Here is a 27,345-nt window from a genome sequence, read left to right on the forward strand (position 1 = left end):
TCTCGTCACTTGAAACTCACAGCTCATAGATACAATGTTTATCTTTCATCAGTTGTTTTCAGTTTATGGTAACAGGAAGACCACAAAACCACAAAGTACATGTGTGCTGGTGACTCATCAACCCATATGTACTAGAATTTTGTTTTGTACTTGAGCAAGAACATTTTGAAAGGTCCTATATTACACAAAAAAGACTCTTTGTGAGTTTTAAGCCACGTTAAAATGTTTTTTACTCAACAAAAATATACCTGTGTTGAGTTGTGTTTTGTTTTGTTTCATTCACACATGTTTAAGTATTTCTTTGTTATTTGTCTGTCAATATTTCCAAAACTCAAAATGCTCTGTTCCAACTTGTGAATGTCATGTTGTGGTAGTTTTCAAGTTAACAGTTTACTTTACTTTTACTTCAGTAGAAAAAAACATAGTGGAGCAGTTCCTGTATTACCACATGACATCACAAGGTGGAACAGTGTTTTCTGTTTGAGAGACGTTTGTGCGTTAAACATGTGTGAATGAAACAAAACACAACTCTGGGTCTGTGTTTGATGAGGAAACAACATTATAACGTAGATCCGAAAATAACATAATAAGGGTGCTTTCATGTGTTTACATTTTTAATTTTTTAGTATTTGAGTTCAATTCAAAGAAACACTCACATATATGTCATATTAAAGAATGATTGCAATAAAACAATAATGTAACCATAATATTGTGATATTTGTAGCATTAGAGTGAAGACAAATTGTCAGATCTCAATTACACTCAAAATGCCTCCAGTGGTTCAAAGCCACAATCCAACCTCAGCCAAGAAAAAACAGAACAGAAACCACACCACAATTATCTGCTCTTATAATTAATGTTTCCGTCTGTCTCGCACAATATGGTTAACTTTTTTTCTCTTCTTTTTTTAAGTGCAAGTCTTTTCTTGATGAAAAGTGTGTCATTATTAGTTTTTGAATGGGAAAGTGATTTTGCTCGTCTGGCAGTTTTAATAACAGCAGTCAAATTATGTTTTTTTCCTCTTGAAATTGAAATTAAGGTTGCACAATTTATCACAAAAATATATTGCAGTATTGGCTGACACCATAATTGAAACGGCAAGAACATAAATACATATCACAACAACACAAAATTTTACTGTAGTTTGCCGTTTTTGGAAACTAGAATGGACAAAAAGACATTTTATTCCTAGTTTCCTATTATTAAGACCAACATCAGACTTGGGTTTTATACCTGACAGTTTTGACTGCTCACTCGTGGTCTTCCTCAGAGTGGTCACGTGATGTTGCTGTGACGTGTCTGCCGGTCAGCTCATTTATACACGTTTTGGGTTTATAAACCAGGAAAGGGGGCATTTTTACTCTCACACACCTGGGATACTGCCCTGAGGAAGTGGGACTGCAGTTGGCGCTGTCATTCTGCCTTCACCGGTATCAAGACAGCACCAAAACCTGTTTAAATCAGCTGAGAGGACACGCCACCACATCATCACGTGACTCTGAGGAAGACCGCAAGTGAGCAATCGAAACTGTCAGGGATGAAAAACAAACTCTTGGTCTAAAAAAAAAAGAACCTAATAACATAAATTATGGCGAGACCAAATGAACCTCTTTGGACTATCTGCATATTCTGTTATAATTTAAAGATGGACTGTGTAACTCTTCTGGTGGAAGACATGTCACATTTTTTTCTTTAGAAAGATGTTACTTTGCTTGGTATGTTCCACAGTATGGCATTAAATGTCTATTCAGCCTTTGTTTCATCAGAGGGGATTTTATTGTTCAGAAATATCTCTAAGAGCGAGCACACCTTCTCACCAAACTGATCTATATCCTGGCCTATTTGTCACCATGGAGATAGATAAGTCTAATGCCTTATTGTGAAACATTCCAGCCTAAACAGTTAAGTATGGTATATCTTCAAGGAGACTAACATATGGCATAAACTTCCCAAGAAAAGTTACGTTGTGCACATTTAACTAAACTTATTGAACCAAAAATACATGGCAAACATAGCATCTTTTTCTCATGCCGTGCAGCCCAAATAGAAATGTACGAATTTGAACCCTTGGCACTAAAAATAGTGAGACACTGCATGAGGGGATTAGGTCTATTACAAGGCAGTGGGAGGTGTCCCCTTCACACAGACGTCGCTCGTATACTTTATTAAGCTGCTGTCTGGACATGCATACATTTACATTGTGTCTGGTTTGAGCTCAGCATGTGTTTATGAGTCTGGATGTCACTCACGCTGTCATTCCTGTTTGTTTGAACAGATCCCATCTCAACCAATTATATTATCTGACACCTTGTTTTATTAGAGTAGCTGATTATGGTTCAGCAAACACAGCACGCCTGACATTTACATTTACGTATTTATCATATTTATTTATCCATCATATTTATCCATAATATTAAAGTATGTAGTTTTGTCAGCTTAAACTCTTTCACTTTTTTGGCCCTGTGCTAATCAGCTGAAATGCGTTCATGAATGACCTTTATTGTAGTCACTAGCCACACAAAAATAAGACAACAGCCAGAGGCAACCAACTTGTGGCAGGAGATCTGAGATCAATGATTTCTCCCTGAAAGGCCAGTGTGGTTGTGGAGTTTGTGAGATTAAAATCAATACTGGGTGGAAAGAGCGGAAAGAAACAGAAAAAAATTGACACATTTAATCAAGGTTTCCCAATGTCTAAAAAACACAGGAAAGATTACTTAACTTATTCTAGCTGAGTATGTTCTATGATAAACTATAATACTGTATCTAAGATAAATATAATTAATACTGATTACTGTCTGTAATGATGAGTCAAAGCTGTAACTGCTCTGATTCAGCGTCAGACATTTTGGCCAAATATGTGTATGATGATGATGATACTACATTGTTAGTAGGGAAAGATATCTCTATGGGTGATATTTGTACATTTTTACCTACCTTTATATGGAAGATAATTTGTTCCATTAGATTTAGAATTTTCAATATCGCTGAATTTCTCACTTTGAATTTCAAAATCACAATTAAAAAAATCACCTTTTAAATATTCAACACTGATATGTTCAAACCCTCAAATTCAAAAGTTAAAATTCAGAGTGTAAAATTTGCAGTGAAAAATTTCACAACAAAGATCAAAGATGCCAAGGCAGAAGCAATCAATCATAAGTGAGTGAGGAGGACAGAGCTATTTCCTATTGACTTTCTCATCTGTGGGCGAGTTTACACTTAAGAAATAAAAGAGATGAGGTTTTGATGAGGCTAATTCTGACCAATCAGACTGGTTCACTGCACCATTTCCTACTTGTTACTAAGTTAGATCAAATCACTTTGAATTGATTGCTTCGACCTTGGCATCTTGGATCTTTTCTGTTAATTTTTTTCATTGCAAATTTTACACTCTAAAATTCAAAATAAAAAAAAAAATCACATTTTAAATATTTAGCACAAATATATTTAAGCCCTCATATTCAACAGTCAAAATTCAAACACTTAATGAATGTACACTTAAAATCTCAGGAACTAAAATTCAGCATAAAAATAATTACATAATTATTAATTAATAAAAAAATAATTCAAACATTCAAAGGGACACATTAAACGACATTTAAAATAGAAAATCTGATGAAACAAATTATCTTCCATATACCTTTAACATTGCTACAACTTATCATGGACATGGGCCTTGCTATAAATTAAAAATATTATCAATATGGCTGAAAGAATCCATATCCAGACCAGCCCTGACTAATAACATGAGTAAATTGTTTAATGAACTCCACAGTAAATACCTGAATCCTGGTATCATCTTGGCGAATCCAATGACTTTCTGGATGCTGTAGGACACCAGGTCGGCCAGATGGGGCAGCATTGAGAGCTTTGAGTCGTCCTCACTGGAGTCTGGACTGCTGGCCCCATCCTGACACATCATCAGCAGGTTACTGAAGTTCATCTTACTGTCCACAGACTCTGAAAGAGGTCAAAGTGAAGGAACACAAAAAACAAATGAGCTATCAGTGTATTGCACCATTTAAGCTTGTCACAATTATTACTCTATCGATTTAATATATGATAGCTGGAACAATATATTTTGGAGCTCAGTATTTGTTGTGTACAATTTCTGTGTAAAAGAGGAGAGATTTGATGTGTAGAGGGTTGAATAAGTATCTTCTATGACTAATTCTTTCTTCATTCTGCAATTCATTTGTTGCATCTTGTCTTTTGATGATACTGTCTATTTAAAACCGGTTTACTAGGATTATCCTGCTTTATTTTTTATTGTTTCAGTGCCATAAAGTAGTAATAGTATTATCACAGTAGATCTTGCTTCAAAATTTTATATCGTGACAAGCCTAGCAGTACTTCAGAAAGACATAAAAAGTCCAAGTAATTTTCCTTGTTGATCAATAAAGTTTTTCTAAATCTAAGTGTAAGTAAGTATAAACTCACATATGCGTCACTATCACACAGGATCTCTTGTGTTTTTATAAATAGGAGTTTGTAACTAGTGAAGAATACTTTTCAGAGTACAGATGAATCACTGCTCTGGCCTTCACAGGTTTAAAGACACAGGCCCGTGTGTTCAAAGAGGCACTGTGAAACATGTGAGGAGAATGAGATGTTTTTTTCTGTAAAACAAATGCATTTTACAGCCTCCACTATTCAGCTCAGCACTAATCGAGGTCGAGTGGATTTTGTTTACTTGACCACACATTACTGTATTCATGTTTAGATTCAGCAATATGATATTTACCTTATGAAACTGTGTAGTTGGCTTCCAATTAGATAGATACGGTAATTTCCGGACTATTAAGCAAACCTGAATATAAGCCACATCAAATAAATTTTAACTATATTTTAAAACTGTACATATATAAGATGCATATATAAGCTGAATATAAGCTGCAGGTGTCCATGTCTTCAAGAACGTTTTCAAGGCCATCTGCTTTTATCGCCTCTCTTTTTGCATTGAGTCAGTTCGTCACGCTGCCGTCGGCAATGTCTCACCATCAACTCACTGATGCGGAGCTCACGTGCAGCAAATCTATTTCCTTCTTCCACAGTCACATGAATTGCATTTAACTTAAAAGCGGCATCATCTGCATTTCTTCGTGTATTTTCCATAAGGAAAATGAAGTGCATGAAGTGCAAAGTAACTTCAAAACACAATCAAACGAGCATCTTCCTCTGCGCATCACCCAAGTCTCTCTCCAAGCTCTACGGTGCATGACTCCTGCATAAAGACCCTCTGTCCTGTCTGTATCATGTCAGTGTCTAGTAGGAGTTCAGCAGATTTCAGGCTCTCTCGGGGTCTAGTTTAGTTGTATCAATCAGGTATGTGTGGATGTCCAACTACTAAAGTTTGAGATGTTTCTTCTCATCATTTACGCACCCACCTAAATTTAACGCATACGGGTAAGACGTATCACACTCACTAATGATAATTTTGCATCATAACTTATTTTATCACATAAACTGTTTGAGTGTGCTGACAATATCACTAGCTGACATTGCAACTTCATGTTAACCCTAGATCCATGTGTTAACCGCACAGATAGCAGTGCTTTCTGCTCTCAGGCTGAGCGTTTCCGCTGTGTTGCCAAACCATAGACCGTAAATATGAATGGACAAAGTGCCAAACAAATAATCCGTCCATATATTAGCCGCATCGTTTTATTAGCCGCAGAGTTTAAACTGTGACAAAAAATATAGTCTGGAAATTATGGCAAATGTTTCTTTACATGAAATAGATCCACTTTAGAGGAGAGTTAAGATGTACAAACCTTTCAGAGAGTCTTTTCTGTACAGATATTTTGAAGTAGAGAAACTATCTTACCCTTTTCTTACCCCTTCATTTTGAATTGCTTGAGTTGGTGATTCAGTCATCGGTTAAATAGGCCTGTCACAATAATTACAATATTGTCTTCTAAACATAAAAGACGGAACCATCATTTTTGAGGGTCAGCATTTATTACAGGGACTTTTTTTTTTTTTTAATACAATAGGATTTGAGGGTTGAATAAATAACTCCTGCAATTTATTTATTACAGGAGATGTTTATTAATAATACTGTGACATTGATTTGTATTAAAATAGCAATTAGTTTCAATGTTTGATTAATATTTTATGTTTTCTTCAGCAATTGCACTTCAAAGTTTTATTATTTTAACAGGTCTAGTGATAAATCAAGCTTTCTATTAAGCTTCATTAAAAACTGATAAAATCATATCAGCGTCTCTCATATAATGTGACTATAGAGCCTTGAGGGTCAGAACACAGATCCCCACTTTCACAAATGCCAGACCAGAGAGAGTTTTACACTGTGTCCACACACACAGCAGTCAACACAAGTCCAGATTCAGGAGAGACAGTGTTCCTCACCTGGTGAATGGTTGAATGAGTCTGAGGAGGCGTCCGACAGAGAGTGAAGAGAGGCGGCTCTGCTGGCACTGCGGGTCACTGGGCCTTCACGCACCGGAGGCTGGGGACACACAGACACTTTGTTTCACAGGAATAAACAACAGCATTGTTTACACTCTAACACTGGCCCCCTCAAAGAGATGAGCTGATTTCAACACATCTTATCATGTTGTTGTTATTGCAGATAGTTTACATAGTTACAAACTCAAAGGCCTGTAACAAATAATTGTAGGAGATGAAATGCATGAGTCTTAGTTTAAAACCATCAAGAATATTTATATTTTGTAGCTCTGTAACACAACGATTTTCTACATTTGATAAAAAGCAAAAAAAAATAAAATAAAAAATAATCACAAATAAATATGTTTTTGTGCTAATTTCGCAATTGATTAGGGCAGATTTTGGGAATAATTGTGATTGCAATTCAATTTGTGAAGTTTAAAACATAGCATAGTAAGTAAAGCTCTAAACTACAGGTACAAGACTTTTCTATAAAAAGACAGGATATTTTGTTCTTTGCAGAGGACATTCTACTGTCTATATAATTGCAACCTTTGCGATTTTCAACCATCTCAACAGCCCTAACTACCATATAACCATAACCAATGTATTTTCCCATTTTGCACCGCAGACTGCGTCGACATGGGCCAAACTACAACTACTTTTGAATGTCTCTGCAAACGTAAACTAACTCTCTCTAATTTTAGTCCTTCAAAGTGGATTGAACAATAGGCTGGTTGAAGAGAGTGAGTATTTCTTGGCTGGTGACAGAGTGTGGTTGTGGCTGTCTGCAGTTTGATCCACATAATAAATCACAGATAACTGTAGTGGGGCTTCCTCAGGCTCGCCGCTATCTACCGCTTCATCTCATTTACTGGAGACGTCCCAATTGTGAATGAGACAGAAAGAGTGGCCCGTGAACAGTATCAGGTTGAGAACTTGGCGGACAATGATACGTAAACATTGTCTGATCCCTGTGTTACTGGTGTCAGATGAACTCACAGTATAAAGGTAAGAGTAAATACTTGATCTTACTAAGCCTTGAATCTGCCATACTTAAGTAACACGATGACAAACGCCAGATCCCAGTAGGCCTGCGTACAATGTGATCCACCAACCTCTTCATCTTTAAAGGGCCCATATTATGCTATTTTCTGGTCTGTTTTGTTTCATTTGCACATGTTTAACACACAAATATACTCCATATTTATCCAGTGTTCTTCCCTCAAACCAAAACACCCAGGAAGTGCTCCACTGTGTTATAAACTTCATACACCTTCAATAGAATAATTTGTATAATTTGAGATCTGGAGTTGCCAGTCTCTACTAAACTAAGGGTAAAAGGTAGATGTTAACTTGATAAAAGGTTACTCAGACATGTGTGAATTAAATAAACCACAATTCTAGGTTTGTGATGAAGTAACAACATTAGAACATGGCTTTAAGCTCACAAGAGTCAATTTTGTGTAATATAGGAGCTCTACATTTGTTGTAGGGTTGTCAAAACTATTGAACAACAGATCATAATTGATACTAGACTGATTCATCAGCTGGTTTCACTTCGTGGAAATCGTTTGACCGCACAGCATTAGGACCTTTTTTTTATTCAACCAATTGCTGCTATTTGGTCACGATGTATGTAATGCGCCAAATCATGTAGGAAGAAGAGCAATAACGTCTTTCCCCTTGATAAAATTCACCAAACTTTCTCTTTGTTCCAGCTTTAAATCCTCGATCTTGGGAATCATTGCCAACACAGAATATATGGCTTCGTCTACATTCATCTCGACCGCTTTGTTTACTGTTGTGTTATTTTGTGTACCACAAAGGGGACCCAGTCATGGCTTCGCAGCTCTTTGCTGATTGGCCAGTGTGTGGTCTACAACTTCCCGGGTTCTTGCAAAAAGTCTAGTGTATTCCAATTCCTGACCTAGAAACTAGATACTCATTTGAGCATTTTTGAGTTTAGTAAAGTGATGTGATCAAACCTAAATATGTCAGCGTTTTTATATTTTCTGACAACTGCATTTTGCTGTGTTTTTTCTATTAATTCTGATAACTGACAAAAAGTTCAGTGACAAAAAAGAAGAAAAAGATCTGTGACTGGCATTCCATGTTCCAAGGATAATTCTGCAAGTAATTTATCACGGTTTTCAGGAAAATACACATAAACCTCTAAGGTCAAGAAGATGACTCTGGCAATTTTTGTTTATTTATTTATTTATTTTTAAACTGTAAAAATCTTTCTGAATGACCTAGAACAGAGCCAAGGACGCCTACAGATGTAACAAGGTCTGGAGAGAGTAGAATGTAGAACTGGGGGCATTTATTAAATCAACTGATAATATATAATATTTTTTGATATTTATATGTAAAAACATAGATTAAACTCATGATACACAAATTTCTTTATATGAATACATTGTTTCCTTTTTTTTCTGCATAAATTGTTGTTTTTGCATTAACTCCCATGCAGGTATAGTCTTGTGAGTGCAGTTTGGGTCAGATACATACAGATTTTTGAGATTTTGAGATCTTTTGCCAAGCCCCCTTTTTAGTTGATTGGCTAGACATGTCTTTCGTCAACAGAGAATTTTTTTGACTACAGCCCTAGTAGATGACACAGAAAGCCAAAAATGACTTAGAAAATTATGCTATTAAGACAGACAGCTTTCTTTTTTTGTACTTTATGTGTCTAGCTGGTAAAACAGGACTATCTAGCATCTCCATGTTTTCATATAAATAAGTAAGAAACACAACTGACCCTAAACCTTGAGAAGTCTGAGTAGGAAGCATCGTAGGTCTTGTGATGGGCCTCCACCAGAGAAGAAATGATGCGGGCCTGCTCATCGTTCAGTCTGGGTTTCATGGCCTCTCGAGCTGCTTCCTCCTCCTTCCTTTTCATGATCATCTCCTTCTTTCTCTGCACCTCCTCGTCTGTCAGGATAACTGCAAGAAAACAAAACATAGACATTGCTGATTTTAGGGCTGATTGACATGAATCACAGTTTTTCCTCATGTTGATTAATCTTGATTCTGAATTCAGTTTTATTATTTTCTTTTCAATAACAACATAAAAATGGCTTGAAGTATGGATTTCATGAAGATAAACACAGGTATCAAAGGGCCCATATTATGTTATTTTCTGTTCTATGTTATAACGTTGTTTCCTCATCAAAAAAGTACCTGGAGTTTTGCTTTCTTGCATTCACACATGTTGAACTCACAAACAGAAAACACTCTGTTTCACCTTGTCATGTAGCAATACAGGAAGTGCTCCTTCACCAGAATTATTTGGATGAATTCAGCCCAGGAATTGCTACTCTCTACTGAACTACAGAAGAGTAAAAGGTAGCTATTAACTTGAAAACTACCACTACACAGCATCACAAGGAGGGACAGAGCATTCTTGCAAATGTAGACAGACTGATACAATTAAATAAAAAGAAAATTTAAATTAAATAAAATTGTATTGACTGCCTAAACCTAACTGACGTTGAGACATTCAGTGAGTTAATATACAGCAGCCAAATTGGCATCAGGGTGCAACTTAGATGACTATGCTAAATAAAAATGCTTTGCCAAAAGATTTAAATTAAAAATACATGCTGAAACTCGATATCTACACATTGAAGAACAAAACACAGAAAAGATAATCAGAATAATAGAGGAAGACATAATTAGCATCTCCAGTATCAGACTGTAACTGATCCACTGTAATGTAGCTAAAGTACCTTCTTCAGTCAGCCTGCAAAGACAGACAGACACAGCTATGCTGTATGTAAAAATACTTTTCGGATTGGAGAGGGAGAGGGTTAGGAGTTATTTTCCCAACACTCTTCGGAGCGTGCAGATCCTTAGGTTGTGGGCAGGACTCTACAGCTGATGGAGCGGGTGTTGGTTGCTTAAGTGCCTTTTGCTTTATTCATGGGGCAGAAGGAGAGAGTGGCACAGAAGGGACGCCCCAATGGTTTCTACACTGTTTATAGCAACACTCTTAAGGCTGGACTGCATGAGCATGTCTCAGTCCACATATGCCTCCCAGCAGTGCACCAAAGGGTCTATAAGCTTAGTTTTAGCTGGAAGTGTTACAATAACTGAAATATTGTGGTATTGTATTGTTAAAATTTTCACAATAATATCATAGGCTATTATCAAATTACAGGTCTCTTTGCTTAAATTAATAATTACAGTGCAGCAATAAGTAAAAAAACAGAGGTAACTACACAGACCACGATCCTTTGCTCCGTTTCACTGCCAACTACATGAAGAAATAACTTATTAACCACTTTTTAATCTTGATTCTTTGTGACAGCATTATAACAGAACAAAAGGCTTGTCAAGGTATTTTAAAAGGAAAAAGTTGCATTTTATTAATTTTGTTAGCCTCCAGTCTGTTGGTTGAAGATTAGTCATTAGGGATTAAAGTGAAACTAAACAACAAACCAAACAATAAATCAATTTGTTGATTAAACTGTGCAACTGGTGTTTTAATAGGACTATCTACAGTTCCTAGTGCTTTATTTTTGACATTTTTGTGTAAAGAAAATTAGCAGTTTTGTGTCAAAAACTAAGAGTATGTGCTGCTGTCTGGCCACTGCAAATGTTAAATACTTGGTGATATCACACAAGACTTACAATGCAGTGTTTCTGATTAAAAACTTCTGTCTCCGGGGGTGGAGTTTGAAGAGTGGATACCTGTTAGACCAATCACGCTCTTCCTTACACCTCTACACCCAGCCCTCCTCCACCCTCACTCTCCCCTTTAGTTCTCCTGGTACTGCCCAAGTTAACAGCTCTATTTGAAATGTGTTTTTGGGAGGAGCTCAGGTTTTTACTCTCACTTTAAATTGCAAAGTGAGACTCCTCCTTCAAAACGAGTGTGATTCTCCTATAACCCTTTTACTGTCTTGCATTATCTTTCTTCAATGTGATGACCCTACAGTTTTTGGCTCATAGCTTCATGTTGATGGCTATAAACACGTACTATAACAGATGAAACAATAATACACATCTGTGACAGCCACAAGTGAAATTCAGCGATGGTGATTAAGAAAGAAAGTGAAAAGTAATTTGTCGAGTGTAGAGACATTGAGGAGGTGGAAACAACAACTTCAATGGTAAACATGCAATTAGTCCAGTAACTATATAATTAAAACATGGTACATGGCTTGTTTGTTGTCTGTGTCACTATGGAAACACATTCTCAGTATATATGTAAGATGAGGTCCGCCCCGACTTAAAGATGTGTACTAAAAGAACTTTAAAACATCTAAAAAATCTTCTTGTTTTAATTAAGACTTTTTGGGAGTTTTTGGATGATGGTGCCTTAATCCATTTCACAATAAATCATGGCACTCTTCTCGGAAAATCAAAGTTCAATTCACTGAAAGCATTTATTTAAAAAATCATCAAAGACAGCGCTCTCTTTTTCCTGTTATAATCTATGGATCAAATCTGCTTTTGAATTTGGCATTGCTACAAAAGATGATGATACCAGGATTATCTAAGTAAAGAGACCACGGCATTCCCACAGACAAAATGTACGAAGCGCCTTGCTCATAGACACAAACAAAGTACAGTAAAGCTGAGCGTGAGATTCCGACCGTCAACCTCCCAGTTATAATCCCTCTGCACCAGTGCCACTCATTATTTATGGGACTGTGTCTATGCATAAGATAAGGTTGTCAAAAGGAGCAAAAATTAGATAAAACTAATATCAAAACTAGCTTCTCAGTTGGGAAAGTATCATTTCAAAAAATAAAAATCACATAAAAAGGGCAGAATCTGACCTTTCCTGAACACTTTTAGAGTGATCTTGAATTTATTAGAAGTATAAGACCTCATGGTAACATACATGACTTAATATTTTGTATTGAAAAGTATTGAAAATAGCGTTTTTATCATCAATGTGGTGTTGACATCAGTTTTGAGTATCAAAACTATTCCTTAGTATCAAAATCAATGGGCTTTACTGACTAAGCCAATTCTCCACCGGTCTGTGATAAAATGTTTATTTTCTGTCCTTAAAGGGTCCATATTATTCTATTCTCTGATCTAGATGTTATAATATATTATATATTATGATACATTATTATTATATATATATTTCCTCATGACAAACGTACCTGGAGTTGTGTTTTGTTTCATTCACACGTTTAACACACAAGCCCTATATATTTAGGCTGTGTTCTTCTCTCAAACAGAAAACACTCTTCCACCTTGTGATGTCATGTGGTAATACAGAAAGTGCTCCACTGTGTTTTTAAACTCCATACAGCTAGAATGATTTCGATGTTTTCAGCCCTGGAGTTACCAATCTTTATTGAACTAAAGGTAAAATGAGCTGTTAACATGAAACCTATAACTACATGACATCACAAGGTGGAACAGAGCATTTTGAGCTTTAGTGATATAGACAGTCTAATAATAAAGGGTTACTCGAACATGTATGATTGAAGCTAAACACAACTCCAAGTGTCTTTCTAAGAAGGTAACATTATAACATGCCTTAAAGCTCACAACAGTCAGTTTTGTGTAATATAGAACCTTTAAGAGAAAAGAGGCCAGGGACTGCAGATTTAATGAACTCCACGGACTGATACATAAATATACCCATTCTGCCCTTGATCTCCACAGCAGCAGCAGCAACACACTGACCCCTGGATGCAACCTCATCCCTGTATTAGCGCTCTGACGCCGCGCCACACTGACCGATTTACTCCCAGACGGACCGGCCAGGCAGAGACGCCACTGCTGCCAGACCAAACGCCGGGCACCCCACCAAAACCCGCCCAGAAACAGCCCTCATACCTACCTCACACACACCAGCCTTCACCAATCGCACAGAGCGCTTCTTCATCCTGCTCAAATAGGCTTATACTGTTTATCCAAATAGAGACAGATGAAGTAATATTTGACTCTTAGCAAATGCATAAATACATAGACTGTAATGTTGAAATTAAATGGAGCTAAATACTGGGTGCTTACACGGAAATGGTAAACAAGCATATTTGAAGAGGATTTTAGTGATTACATCCTTGGTTGCAACCGCACTAGCAACATTGCATAACCACGCAACATAGAAAACAACTAGCTAAAATTGGTAAGTAAAACCCTCCAAGCCCCAAAGGACATTGACATTAGCTTTCATCTCCTTCAAGCCACCATCATTAATTAGACTTTGGCTTTGCCCCAAAAGACCAAGGCCAAGAAGAGCCACTCCTTGTAAGTATGAATAGGCACAGTTTGGTTAAGATTTGGCACAGGAGAAACCAAGCGAGTGGCTATTCTCAGGGAGAGCTGGAAGGATGGGAGCGTCCGGCCAAGTCTCAGCCCTTGATGGCATCATTAAGGCCCAACAACAAGGGAGCATCAAAGGAGCATCCTGACCACCCCACAGCGCTTGGCAGAGGCTGGCGCATTTACCGAAAGACAGCCGTTGGGAAGGCTGAAGGCGGAATGGGTACAGAGGAGGACTAAAGACAGGTTTGGTAAACACGGGCAAGATGGACGCCCTTTGGAGGAGATGGTTTTCCAAAGGATTTGAATGTGGGCGTGTCTGCGTTTGTGCTGAACATCAGGGAAGGGACTGGAGAACGTAGAGCAAATATGCGCATCTGGCTGTGAAAGGCTAATTCACACCGACACGGTCCTGATGCAATCTTTTCCACAAAGATAACATCTTGATAAAGTTTTGCAATCACCTTATCTATAATTAAAGCCACAGAATGTAACTTTAACTACATTTTCAAAGCATGTTTTTTGTGTGTTTTTTGGTTCTTTTGTTTATAATATTCAACAGTATGGCAACTTAACTGTGGTGAATGTTCTGAAGTATGTTTTTTTTATAAGCTTTATGTATTTGAACAGTTTTTATTTTTGATTTGCTCACTTTATTGTCTCAATTTGTCTGTGCAGCTTTGTCATGTTTACAAAATAACATGGTCTTAGAAGCTTGGACAATACACTTTGAACTTTGACATACTGTAGCACTTTAATCTTTATATCTTGTTTATTTCACTGTGCCATATGTCATCTGTAAAGATTGTCTCTCAACGTATGTTGAGTGTTTTGCACATGTTTTTCCAGAGACTTTTTTTAAAACTACATTTTATTGAATTAAATATTAATGACATGAAATGAAAACAAAACATATTTCCATGTTTTTCCGAGCAAAGACACAGCACAATCATGTAACGTTAGCCTCAAACCTTGACACAGAGCTGTATGCTGTTATACGGTTGCTTTAATTTGCTTGTCTGTTGTTTTTCCCACGACTGCTCCAGGGCATAATGTGCAGAGGTGAATTTAGGTCAGGCAGCGATCAGGGCACTCACACACGCCACAGAGGACCCTAAATGACTTATAAAAACATCATGAAGGACTGGACAAAGCTGGACTGGTATAACATATGATGATATCTCTGTTTTGAAAAATTGGCAACAAGTATTTTTCATTTTGTTGTCATTTTCTACAGATAATATCAGTTTTTGCAAATGAACTCTTCAGATAACCCTGATAATAATGTTGTAATAATGTCACTCATTATATCATCTTTGCTCTGTTTTTCCAAATGACCTCTTGTATATAGCTGAGATATATGTGTCTTACTATGTTTCTATATTTTATTTTTACTTGTACATATGCATTTATATAATTATGCCTTATTTGACACCAGTCTCTTGCTATTTTTAAAAATTATTACCATTTATATTTTTGCTCTTTGTTATTATAGCACAGCTACTGCGTCCAAATAATTTCCCTTGTGGATCAATAAAGTTTGTCGAAGTCCAAGTGTATATATTACTCCAGCCTCTTCACCTGGTTAAGCTGTTGGAGGATGTGAAATTGAGTGCGAGATATTCGTAACACTTTGGGATATCTGTAATAAAGCTTATGTGCAGCCCCGGTGTGAAATGCAGTGAGGCAGAGGAGAAGGTAGAGGGCAGCTCCACAGGCACAGCTTTGCCAAAACGACTATTGAACGAGATGGAGGGAGGGACGCGTTCATCTGAAAAACTGTTCAGACCCTCTCCTGTGAATCTAATCCTCTTCACCAACACACCAGAGGAGACAATATCAACACTATCACTGCAGCACAACTCTGACGTCTCCACTCTACGCCTGTGAAGAGGCAGTTATACAGAGAGTGGTGTAGTAGGTTCACTGGCAGACAGAACAGTGATATATTTGAGTGGTGCTTTATTATGGTGTGATATGGCTTTGTCAACACATATATATATACTTTTAATGAAAATCCTAAATTACAAATTGATAAACTAAAAAAATGTATGTCGTTCTGTGAAATATGTCAAATATGAAAACGACTTCTGTCCTCTATACCTAGAGGTGTAACAATATCAAAGTCTCATGATACAATATCATCACAGTATGAACCTCACGGTGTGATTTATTGTGATATCGCGATATGGTGGAGAGGCTCATGATTAGAAATGTAACAATACCCAAATCTCTTGGTGCAATATTTTTTCCGATATTTTGTGTTGTGCCTTGACAAAACTTAATCCAAAGAACTAAAACTCAAAAGTGCTTAGAACAGTTCATTCATGTAGTCTACACTGAAATGGAGCAAAGGATCACGGTCTATGTAGTTCCCTCTGTCTTTTTTTTTAGCTATTGCTGTACCATAACACTTAATTTAACCAAAGAGACTTGTAATTCGATATATTGTGATTACTATTATAATTATGTGTGAAAACGATATCACGATATTTCAGCTATTGTTACATCCCTATAAATAACTAAATAATTGATTTATAAATATCTTAATAATTTATTGGTGTAAAAAATGCATAATAAAAATAACCAAAACATTTTCAGCACCTGACCATCCTCAGTTTAACCTCTGCCCTTTTTATATCTATCCCTAACACAAGCTTGCCAGAAATACTGTGTATGTGTCAAAATGCCTACTGTTACAAACCTGCTGGCTCCAGTGGCATATAGGCTCAAGATAAAATTCAAAAGCATAGAAGAAAATCTGTTTTGACAATTACATACATACATATGACTAAACAAAAGAACAAAAAGAACTTAATTAATAAAAAGGCCCATATTTTGCTATTTTCATATCTATGCTATAATGTTGTTCCACATCAAAAGTTGTTGTTATGGCCCCAGGCCTCCAGTTCTCTATCTTGTTTTGTGTGTGTTTTAATTTTTTTTGCTGTCCATACTAATTTCTGCAGTGAGAGCCCTTGCAGCTGATTGGTGAACCGCTCTTCTGCCTGGTCTTGGTTGGCTGCTGGATCCTGGTCCCTGACTGGTGGGGCATGTCTACACCGGGCCAATCCCACCTCACCTGCAGCCAACTCCTCCTATTTAAGCAGATCAGACAGACTTGTTCAGGGCTGCTGGTCTTTGAGGTCAGTTTGTCATTTAGTGTCTGTGTCTCTTTTGTGTCAATCACTTTGATTTGTGCTAGTACATGTCTGACTTTGTTTGTGCAAAGTCTAGTTTAGATCTGTTTTGTGTCTTTTTATTTGTCACTTGATTCTGTTTGTGGGTTTATATGACTTTATTTTGGGACACTCGTGATTTAGTTGTGTGTTATCTGACCCTTAGTTTAGTCACTTGTTTGTTTTTTATAGACCTACGTGACCCACAGTTTGGCACAAAACTTGTTATTTGTTAAACAAAGAAACAAAATAACAAGATTAAGTTATTTTGTGTATGTTTTAAACCACTTTTATTATTTTGCCTTTTACTTTCCTGTTCATTATATTATGACTTAATCTATACAATTTTTCACCTTGTTTTTTGTTACCTCCCTGACTTTAGAGAGCTGGATCATAACAGTTGTCTTTTGAAGTTGTATTTTGTTTCATTCACACATGTTTAACACACAGATCCTGCATATTTAGACTGAGTTCTTCTCTCAAACAAAACACTCTGTTCCATTTTATGTCATGTGGTGATACTTGTAATGCTTCCCTGTGTTTTTAAACTCCAGACACTTTAACTAGAATGGTTTGAATATTTTCAGCCATAGAATTGCTGAACCAAAGATAAAGGGTAGGTGCTAACTTAAAAACTACTGCATTCTGAGCTTTACAGATGTAGCCAGATTAATAATAAAGTGTTACTCACACAAGTGTGAATGAAACAAAACACGACTCCGGATATGTTTTTGATGAGGTAACAGCATCATAATGGGGCTTAAAGCTGACAAGAGTCAATTTTGTGTAATATAGAACCTTGAATGCGAATGTTTAGAGACAAGAAGTCATCTTGCATTTACAGCAGACACTGTAATGCCTTTTCTATTTACTTATTTTTGTGTTATAATTTGTTTGAGGCACATTTCAAAGCAATTCAGCAAATCGAACTTAATAACTTATATGGCGCAGGATTGGCTGGAGGAAGGTATAAACATATGGTCCATGCAAAGCCACAATAGCCTGTCTCACTTTCTCAGATCAGATCCACTTAGACTGGAAATCGATCTGGGTGACCACTGTCCTTTGGGTGGTCTTTACATATTAGATTAGGCAGGTGGAAAACAGAGGCCCCCAGACAATAATCCTGGCAGACAGTCTATGTCAGGTAGTGAGGCATTTTCTGCTTGAATGCAAATCAATGGCAAGGAAGGAGCAATGTTGTTGATTATTATTATTATTATTATATTATTATTATTATTATTTATTGTTCTTATTTTGTAATTTTGAATCAGAAATAATGAGAATCAGCACGGGCACAGTACAAGGACAAACCTTTTTAGAGTCAAAAATCACTTTTAATTTTGTTTTTCTATCTGGTACAATGCCATAGCCCGTGATAGTGTTAATAAGCTTGAGTACATATGGGTGAAATAAAAATATGAGCATTCCACTTCATCTGTAAATGTACAATACTGTCATATTTGAGATAAGAAATAGATAAATAAAAGGAGCTACCTCACAAACTACTAATTATGTAACAAGTGAAGTTGAAGTAAACAAAGCTATCCTATCGTGCCAATTAGGGGTGTTCTTAAAATATCAAAATATCAATATATCCTGATACTAAATTTGGTGATATTGTATCCTTATCGTGGGCTGCTGTATGTATACATTGCCAAGAGAATTTTATGGTATAGTTTACTAACTTATTTAATAACAATGCAACAATTTTGATGTTTGTTCAGAGAGGAAACTTGTTGTTACACTTGACATATTCACTGTTTTAATACAACTGGTTTATTCCATATAGACTTTGCACAAGTAGTGGTTCAACAAAGAAATACTGTTGTTAAAATAAATTTGGTTCTTTAAAATAATGATATATTGATAAATATCATGAGCAAAATGTTGATTATTGTATCTAGTATATCTCCATGTTATGATAAATCGTGAACCATGTATCAAGTATCGTATCGAATAGTGAGGGACCCTGTGATTCCCAGCCCTATTGGCAAAAGGTCAAATCTAACTCCCAGTTATCCACAGTGAAGGAGGCTACTCACATTCTTTCATCATGCCGATGTCGATGCAGCGTTTGAGGCGGCAGGCCTGACAGTGGCGGCGGTTGTCCTTGGTGATGGTGCAGCTCCCGTTGAAGGGACAGGTGAAGTTGGCTTTGCGCTTCATACTGCGTCTGTAGGAGCACACATATTTTAAAAGGTGCACTATGTAACTTTTTGGTTGGGGATCTGTCCCTACTTGTTTCTATGGATATGTCATTGCTCTGCCTGGAAGGTTTCACAGTATGACATTAAAAACAGCTCTACCTTATCGTACCTTATTAAATTACAGGTGCTTTTATAGCTCAAAAATACCTGGAAAACAGACATTCTAACTGTGAGCAGGGTTGCCTCTCCACAGATCTGACCTGTATATTGGTCTGGTTTGGTCTCCATAAAGATAGAAAGTTTTAATATCATACCGTGAAACATTCCAGGCAACATCTACATCTCCATGGAGAAAAGCATTTGACAGAACCTCCACTAGAAAAGTTACACAATCCACCTTAGAATCAATAGAACATATGCATATGAAGTTATTGGTGGTTTTCAGAATGACACGATGGCAAAAGGACAAATTCAATTTGTCAGCTGGACAAAAGGTTATTTATTTATTTTTTTGTCCAGTTGACAAATTGAATTTCTCCTTTTGTCATGGATTCTACTTGGATGACTGAAGGATTTTACACAGAATGAGATGATGTATATATATATATATTCTGATGGGAGGCAAGAGCCAGTTTTCCCTATTGATGACACTGTACTTTCCCATGAAATATGCAAAAAGTAAATTCACAAATGTTGAACCTGGTCATTTAGATCAGTGACTCTACCCTAGTGCTTGCTAGGGATATAATAATAACCAGAATACTGTGATATTGTATTGTCAAAAGTCTCATCAAAATATATCAAATTACAAGTTTCTCTGATTAAATTTATTGTTATGGTGCGGCAACAGCTAAAAAACAGAGTGAACTACATAGACCATGATCCTTTCCACTGCTTCAGTCCAATCTACCTGATGAAATAACTGATATTAAAAGTTTTTACATCTTAATTATATGTATTATGACTGAAAAGTAGCATATCCACACTTTTGTTAGCCTACACAAAGTTAAGATAAGACAAAGATAAGTAAAACGAATATTGTTAAAATACTGTATCGAAAGATTTAGATATCGTTACATCCCTAGTAAAAAAATATACCATTTAACTATACATTTTAGCTGCCCCATATGCATTTAGTAATATTGGCTCATAGAAAGCTGTAATGTTGTCTGAAACACTAATTTTGTAGCTTACCACCAGTTTGATGCATTATTCATGGAGTGAATAAATAATGCACTAAATTGCAGCTTTGAGCACCTGGAAAAGTGCTATATAAGACTAATGTGTTATTATTATTATTTATTAGAGCCAAAACAAACCTAAATATGTGTTCTGAGCTCTGTGAGGAGTTGAGAAATGTCAAGGAGAAGGAAGTTTTTCTGTATAAATTTGTATTGGTTAAAATTATGCAAGAAGCTACTGTAAAAGTAGAAGACCATTGGAACAAAGACGACCCACGTATGCATTTAAAAAATGACATTCCAATAGGTTTATGGACATCATATTTAAATTTGGTACCTTTCCTTAGAGAACTATACTGGCTTTCAGAGTAAATATTTCATTCGGATTTTACTTTATTATTTTTAGACTCATCTTAGATTCAGAAGTAGTTTTGCATTCTTGGCTTCCATAGTTGTTCTGATATATCAGTTTCTCCACCACCCACAATTTTCTCTACTGCACAACTCATTAGTGTACGGTCCAGGCACAGTTTAAATTTGTCTAAAATGTGTTATGGATAATATAGAGTCTATTTTACGGAACTGACCTTGAATACTCAAATAGAAGTACAGCTACTCTGAAAAAATATACTTTGTATTTTAACAACCCCTCAAGCTATAACTATTAATTACTTGCTGTAACTGACAATAACAGGTGTTAAGATTACCATTTTTCAAACCAGAGATTTCCAACAAGTATCTTGGGCAGTATGAGTAGCTCTCTAAGGGATTTAGAAATTCTCCATAATTTGATTCATCAAGAGCATTAGCACTGTAAACGTATAGTAACCTTGAGCACTAATGAATGTATAAGGATTTATGTTTTATAGTCATACTGTACCCCATCTAGGCTCAGTGTCACCATCATATCAACTAAATTTCTTGCGACTGCTAACAGGATTAGCTCTCTGCAGGGCTGGGGGATATGGCCAAAAGGATTTTAATCCATTTTAATAGAAGTCAGAGCAGGGACTGCTATTCTTTCAAACAGGGGAACCTCTTTACATTTTCATTCTCATCATAAACTATTATTTAAGAAATTGTAAACCACCCTAAATTATGTTTGCATAGATATCTAATAGTAATTGCACAAAAACACTGTTTTAGAAGTAAGAAAGTCAGGAGTAAACTTGTTTCATAATCCTTAATTTCACAATTTTGCACTTTTTATGCAAATTATTAAAAACCTGGATTAGTCAAATTAATTTGATTAAATGCCCAGCCACTTCTGTTATATAAAAGTAGCTCTAGCCCCTTCCCTCCAAGGTAAAAACAGGTGAAAAACTGTCGTGTTTCAGAGAGCTCACCTGAAGAAGCCCTTGCAGCCCTCGCAGGTCATGGCGTTAAAGTGGAATCCTGTCGCCTTGTCCCCACACACTCCACAGATCCGGGGAGCATTCCGGTCGAACTCCTCCGGCCCGACCACTGACGTCGTCACCGTCATGGGCTCCATCACTGCACAGACAAAACACACCAATGATGCTTAGATCTTTCTCCTTCTGCTTTTGGCTTCAGTTGTGGATGTGAGTATTTCCCCTCGGTGTATAAATACAGGTGTCAGTCCATTAGCATATTCAGTGAAACCCTATCACTCCTAGCCTATAATTCGGCAGACACAAGGACAAAGCTCATAAAATTACAATGATAAAGTGTCAAAGAATTAATGGAAGAGGATGGATCTGTGGCTTGCGGCAGAGATGATTGACATGTTATAGTATGAGATGAATTATTAGTTTACAGTGTTCATTTCTCTTACACAGAAGCAAACATGCGCCATCTGGATACAGCCTATGAATAATGACATAGAGCTGAGTGTCTGTGAGCTGGTGATACACACAAATCAGCAGGCTGCAGGAAAACAAAACTGATCAGTGAGTTGGTAAATTATACCATCATCAAGATCATGTAGAGCGCGTTAATACGAACATTTTAAGACCAAAATGACGAGGCTCACAGCTGCAGTTACAGAGAGGGGTGATCATTTTTCAATGTAAAGTCGAAGGAGCCAGACGTGACCCCATGTCCACTTCCTATTTGGAACACTAGCTATACAGTCTATGCCTCTTCAAAACTACTTCCATGTGCACTTTTTCTACTATAGGTTGGGCAAGATCCTGAGTAGAGACAGATCAATATATCGGGTCTATACACTGGGACTATATTTGGAGTTTTTAATTAACTCAGCCTTAGTTTTAGGCATAGTAAAACTACCCCTAAAGCTTTATTTGAACACATTAGTGCAAATAGATAACTGAAAATGTGACTACAAAGATCTCTTATGGGTCTGAGGTGAAAAAAGTGCTGTAAGTGAGTTTTAGTACATTTTTATTACATAATTTGGGGGACAAAATTTAAATCTGCCCTAGATATCAGCCCAAAAATATTGGCAGAACTCATGATAACATTGGTTGCTCTGGATTCTAAACATTCAGTACTGACATCGGCCATGAAAAACCCATATTGGTCGATCTCTAATCCCGAAACAACTATCAGACATTCGACGCTAACGAAAGGGAATAATGTGTTTACAGCTAGCTCTATGGATTTGTCACAATAAAAATAAAGCCAGAGAAGGCTGCAGTGTGCATGGTCAGTACTGTGGAAAAGTGACACCTTTTGGTGTAAATTTGAGAAATAATTCATCAGTGCCAAAGGGCTGGGTACATATTTTGTGCACTGGCACAAAAACTGTTTATTGTAACCGTAAACTAACCAACAGTGCACTTAGCTCAGTGTGATACTTTTCTAGTATGAGGATTTATGGTGTCTGAGACTCTACAGGATATTTACTTATTGATTTTTGTATTGCGGTTGTCTGTGTACTTCAATGTACTATTGTCTGTGTACTTCAATGTAAAAAATAAAGCTTTGATGATGACAATGTAATTTGAGTAAAGAAACAAGAAACAAATTTGAATACTACTCTGTACATTTGCAATCAAACTCTAAAGAAAATATTGCCACAGATGTGTATACATGTAACACATTTTACTGGTCCTACATCAAAAAAGTGTTGCACCAAACAGATGCAGATCCTGCAGGTTGGTTAAACAGATCATCTTAGAATAACAGCTCTGTGAGAGATGCAAGCAGAGCGTTAGTGGGGCTTCTTCAACCTTGCCCTGAAAGTAGACATCTGTACGCACGCAACCCTATGGAGAGGGCGAGGTTATCTGAGGAGAGACCACCGACAAATGAGGACAAGGGGGGGAGGGGCCCAGCAGGAAGGGCGCTCACGAGCGGCTCACAGGAGGAAGTAGGACAACTACAAGGGAATGGCGAAGAGGAGAGGAGTGAGTGAGGAAGAGGGATGGGTGTTAGGAAACAGGTAAAGTGTAGGGGTTCGCTCTGATAGTGAAGTGATATCACAAGAATTATGGCAGGTGCAAAAAAAAAAAAAAAACCCAAACATTTATAGCCCATTACCTAAATTACAGATAAAGTGGTTTTAACCCGTTATCCCTCATCGCAACTTCTGAATGAAACTCCTGGTGTGTGAGTCTAATCCCAGAGCTCAAACTGGATGAGACTAGGGCTAAACCAGGACTAGAACAAGACCAAACCAAGTCTACATCAGGATTAAACTGGGCTGAAGACGGGACCAGACAAGGGCAAGTGCGAACACATCCTTCCTCTAACAAAGGACTGGCTGTGGTCCTCTAGATTACAAAACCCATCTCCATCTCAGTTTAAATGGGCTCTGTGCAAAACAGCGCTGTTAGCATCATGACTTCCCAGACAATTTTATCTCTGTGTGGTTTTTGCTGAGTTGCACTAAAATGAATAAATAATTAAAGAAAAGGCGGGGAACACGAAGATGTGGGTGGAGGTCTCTGACAACATAAAAGTTAAAAAGTACACAGTAAAATTATTACTTCAGGACACTTTTAGATAATTTTTTTTGTCTCAGTGCTAATGCTAATGCTAATGCTAATTTTGAGGCATAACAAATACTAAAACAACACCACAAACTTAAGCATTTTACATATAGTAATAATCAGGCAGTCTTTATTTAAATTTATTAGAATTTTAATAGGTTGTATATTTTATGTTTTTAAAATTTTAATAAAAAAGTGACTAAGCTTTGAGACACTGTGAGCTCGCTGGCCTTTTTGATTCATTGCAAAGATCTGCTTCACAGTGGTTAGTGGTCCATTTTGTGTGCTTTTGTGCTTTTGAATGGACAACCAACACAATAAAAATATCATATGTTTTCACTTATAGCATTTTGTGAAAGAAGAGCATAAATCTGTGCTTTAAAATGCCTCCATCTGTACGTGAGTGTTTGTGTCTAAACTAGCCTATGCGCCTACATGTTTACAGAGAAGAGGATGAGGGCTGCCGTGTTATAAACAGTGATTTCAGGTTACACAAACAATACCCTCACCATTATTCATCAGTGCCTCTGCCGAACAATACGAGAAAACAGCGCAAAAGGATCAAGGCTAACACAACAGGCTTATCCATTAGGGCTTCTGATTAATAACACAAACTACAAGGATCTGAGTGGATAATTACCGAGCATAGTACTGTTTTCCATTTAGCATGTTCTCTCTTCAGTGGCACTATTTCATAATTAACACAGAGATTTATTCATGGACTAGCTAAAAAATGTGCGCAGAAAAGGCCTGACAGGTCAATTTATTCTCTCAGTATCACACTGCTAACTTTTCGTCTAATATGCGTTTTGGAGTGAAAATTATGCTTAAATGAGAACTTAGTGTAACAAAATCTAGAGATGGACTGATGTAGGTTTTTTCATGGCTGATGACGATGCCAATTGTTTAGAAGCCACAGAAATCGATGGCCATTAAGGTGTGCATGATATTTTTGGGCCGATTTTGATAATTTTCCCCAAATTATCTACACTACAAACTCATCCACAACTTTGTTTTATTACAAATTGGATAAGAGAGCTGTTTTGCAGTACCACCTAAATTGTTCAAATTAAGCTTTATAGATACTTGTATAATATTTATGCATATTTATGCAGCTGGGTGAGCCTAATAAAATATCGGCCACTGCTGGAGATTTAAGGCAGGTAACCGATATGCTAAAAATGGTAAATATCCGCCCAATGTATCGGCCAATCAATACATTGGTCTATCTCTATTGAAATCCCTCTCTAGTGGAATCCTGTACTATATTTTCTATATGCAAACAACAAGTAAATTATATACCCTAACAAGGTGGATCATAAAATGTGTAATGTACAAAATTAGAATAATGTGTATATGGTATAAAACATAAAAGCTAAAAGTGCAAATCAGAGCTTTGTTTACTTTTTAGCTTGAGATCAAACAATGTTTTTTCATGGCCAATAAACTATTTTGGGGCCAATTGTGATTATTTTCCCCAAATTATGTAATTAAAATTTACTAGAGATTGACCACAATCTTTTTTTTTTTTTTTTTTTTTACCACACACGTTTAAGAGAGCTGTGTAGTCATGTTTTGTGCAGCTGTCTCTCCGTATTAAAGTGTTAATATAAAGCTTTGTGTGTATTCTTTAGGCCATAATAAATCATCGGCCTATGCTGGAGAGAGGAGGCTGAGAAAGAGTGAAATGTGAGTGTGGAATTCTCTTGACACATTCACTGTATTTATTGCTTTTTGTAAAAGTAATCCCACAGTTTTCTAGTGAACAGTTTAAATGCTCTTCTGGGGAATGGTCCTGTGAATGAGGTAAGTCTATAAACACTGTGATACCTGCATCAGATTACTAAATTGTTAATATGTTTGTGTATCTGTCCTTATTCAAATAAACAACAATAAATACATACATTTAAGGCTGATTACGCTACAAAGCCCAAATATCGGCCTCATCTCTATCTATCTCTACTTTCAGCTTTGCTTTGACTCATGTATCTCTATGAGTTTTGCTCTTCTACCAGAAACATGAAGGATTTCCACCTTGAGACTCTGCAACACTTTTTGTTTAGCCCTGGTGGTCGATGTTGATGGCTAAACCCAATCGAGTCAGTAATAATGATTGCAATAGGCTGGGCATTGACCTTAGGCAGACACCTACATGCTGTCAGAAAAGAAATAAACATGAATCAAGGATAAACAAGTACAACTTTGCATAATGATGTACTGCTGTGTTATGGCAAAGTGAAGAGAGAAAAAACATAGTGGTGTAGTTCTGGTTGGTTGGTTTTCTGGATGAGGGTCCGCAACTATTTTGTTTCCATGGAAATTGCTTTGTCTGGACTGTCCCCTCATGTGGCATGTCATAATGATGATATGATAGAGTTTACAGGTCAGATCTACAGAGAGGCGACTCCACTCACAATAATAATGCATGATTTTTCAAAGCATCTTGAGTAATAACAACACTAGAAACTGAATACAAGGAAAATCACTTTAATGCCATACTGTGGAACAATACAAGCAGAGCAATAATATCTCCACAGAGTCTAGAACAGTTAACCTTAGGCCGAGTTGTTTATCACCCAGATTAAATACTAGAAAGTGTCTTGAGCTATTTTTCAGTATGTGTATGGAGTATAGAGAAGCTTCAAGCTGATAAAAATCCCAGCATAATTTTAAAAGCCACACCATTTCATTGTACTTAAATAAAAAAATAAAGTGGGGATTTTCATGTTGCCATAGTGATTGGTTGCAGTCAAATATTCTTGCTTTTATACCAATATTAGCACTGGCATGACTTTTAATTTCAGGAGAAAACATAACCAGGCTTTAACCGTATTATTCTTCTTTTTTAGACTAAGACTTAGACAAACTTTATTGAGTCACAAAGGAAATTACATGGACACAGTAGATCACACATTACATTATATTGCAATAACAAAGAGTAAAAAATTAAAAAATTGTAATGAAACTTCTAAATAAGTAGTAATAAAAAGTCAGTCATATTGATTCTTGCGTTTACTTCAGTCAAACTGATGATAGTAAAAAAGTGATGTCACATCACAGAAGCTTAATAGGCCAAATCAGTTTTAAGTTCACCCCTGCTCCAACCTAAAAGCCATCATAATTTTCACAATTAAGCTTTAATGAAATATATCAATCACGCAAATATTATCCTTGGCACAGCATTGTTATTGAAATTGCTTATCAAATTACACACCCTCTTTCCAAGATTAATATCCCAATATAATAATATACTTTGAAGTCC

The 27,345-nt window shown here is 36.6% G+C and overlaps 1 protein-coding gene across 2 annotated transcripts in view; it reads right to left on the bottom strand.

Moving 5' to 3' along the window:
- Positions 1 to 27,345, bottom strand: part of LOC110157973 (vitamin D3 receptor A) — a 90,982-nt gene that overhangs the window by 16,216 nt on the left and 47,421 nt on the right. For both annotated transcript variants that reach the window (XM_020922384.2, XM_020922385.2), the window contains 5 exons: positions 21,513 to 21,660; positions 18,881 to 19,011; positions 9,179 to 9,363; positions 6,376 to 6,475; positions 3,786 to 3,963 (listed from right to left, as the gene is read on the bottom strand). In XM_020922384.2, the coding sequence (XP_020778043.1) occupies positions 3,786 to 3,963; positions 6,376 to 6,475; positions 9,179 to 9,363; positions 18,881 to 19,011; positions 21,513 to 21,658 (740 nt within the window). In that variant the 5' untranslated portion in view covers positions 21,659 to 21,660. The remainder of the gene's footprint in view (positions 1 to 3,785; positions 3,964 to 6,375; positions 6,476 to 9,178; positions 9,364 to 18,880; positions 19,012 to 21,512; positions 21,661 to 27,345) is intronic.

The sequence above is a fragment of the Boleophthalmus pectinirostris genome, unplaced genomic scaffold, assembly GCF_026225935.1.
Source record: "Boleophthalmus pectinirostris isolate CB_2022bp ecotype Guang Dong unplaced genomic scaffold, ASM2622593v1 HiC_scaffold_8, whole genome shotgun sequence".
Classification (NCBI taxonomy): Eukaryota; Metazoa; Chordata; class Actinopteri; order Gobiiformes; family Gobiidae; genus Boleophthalmus; species Boleophthalmus pectinirostris.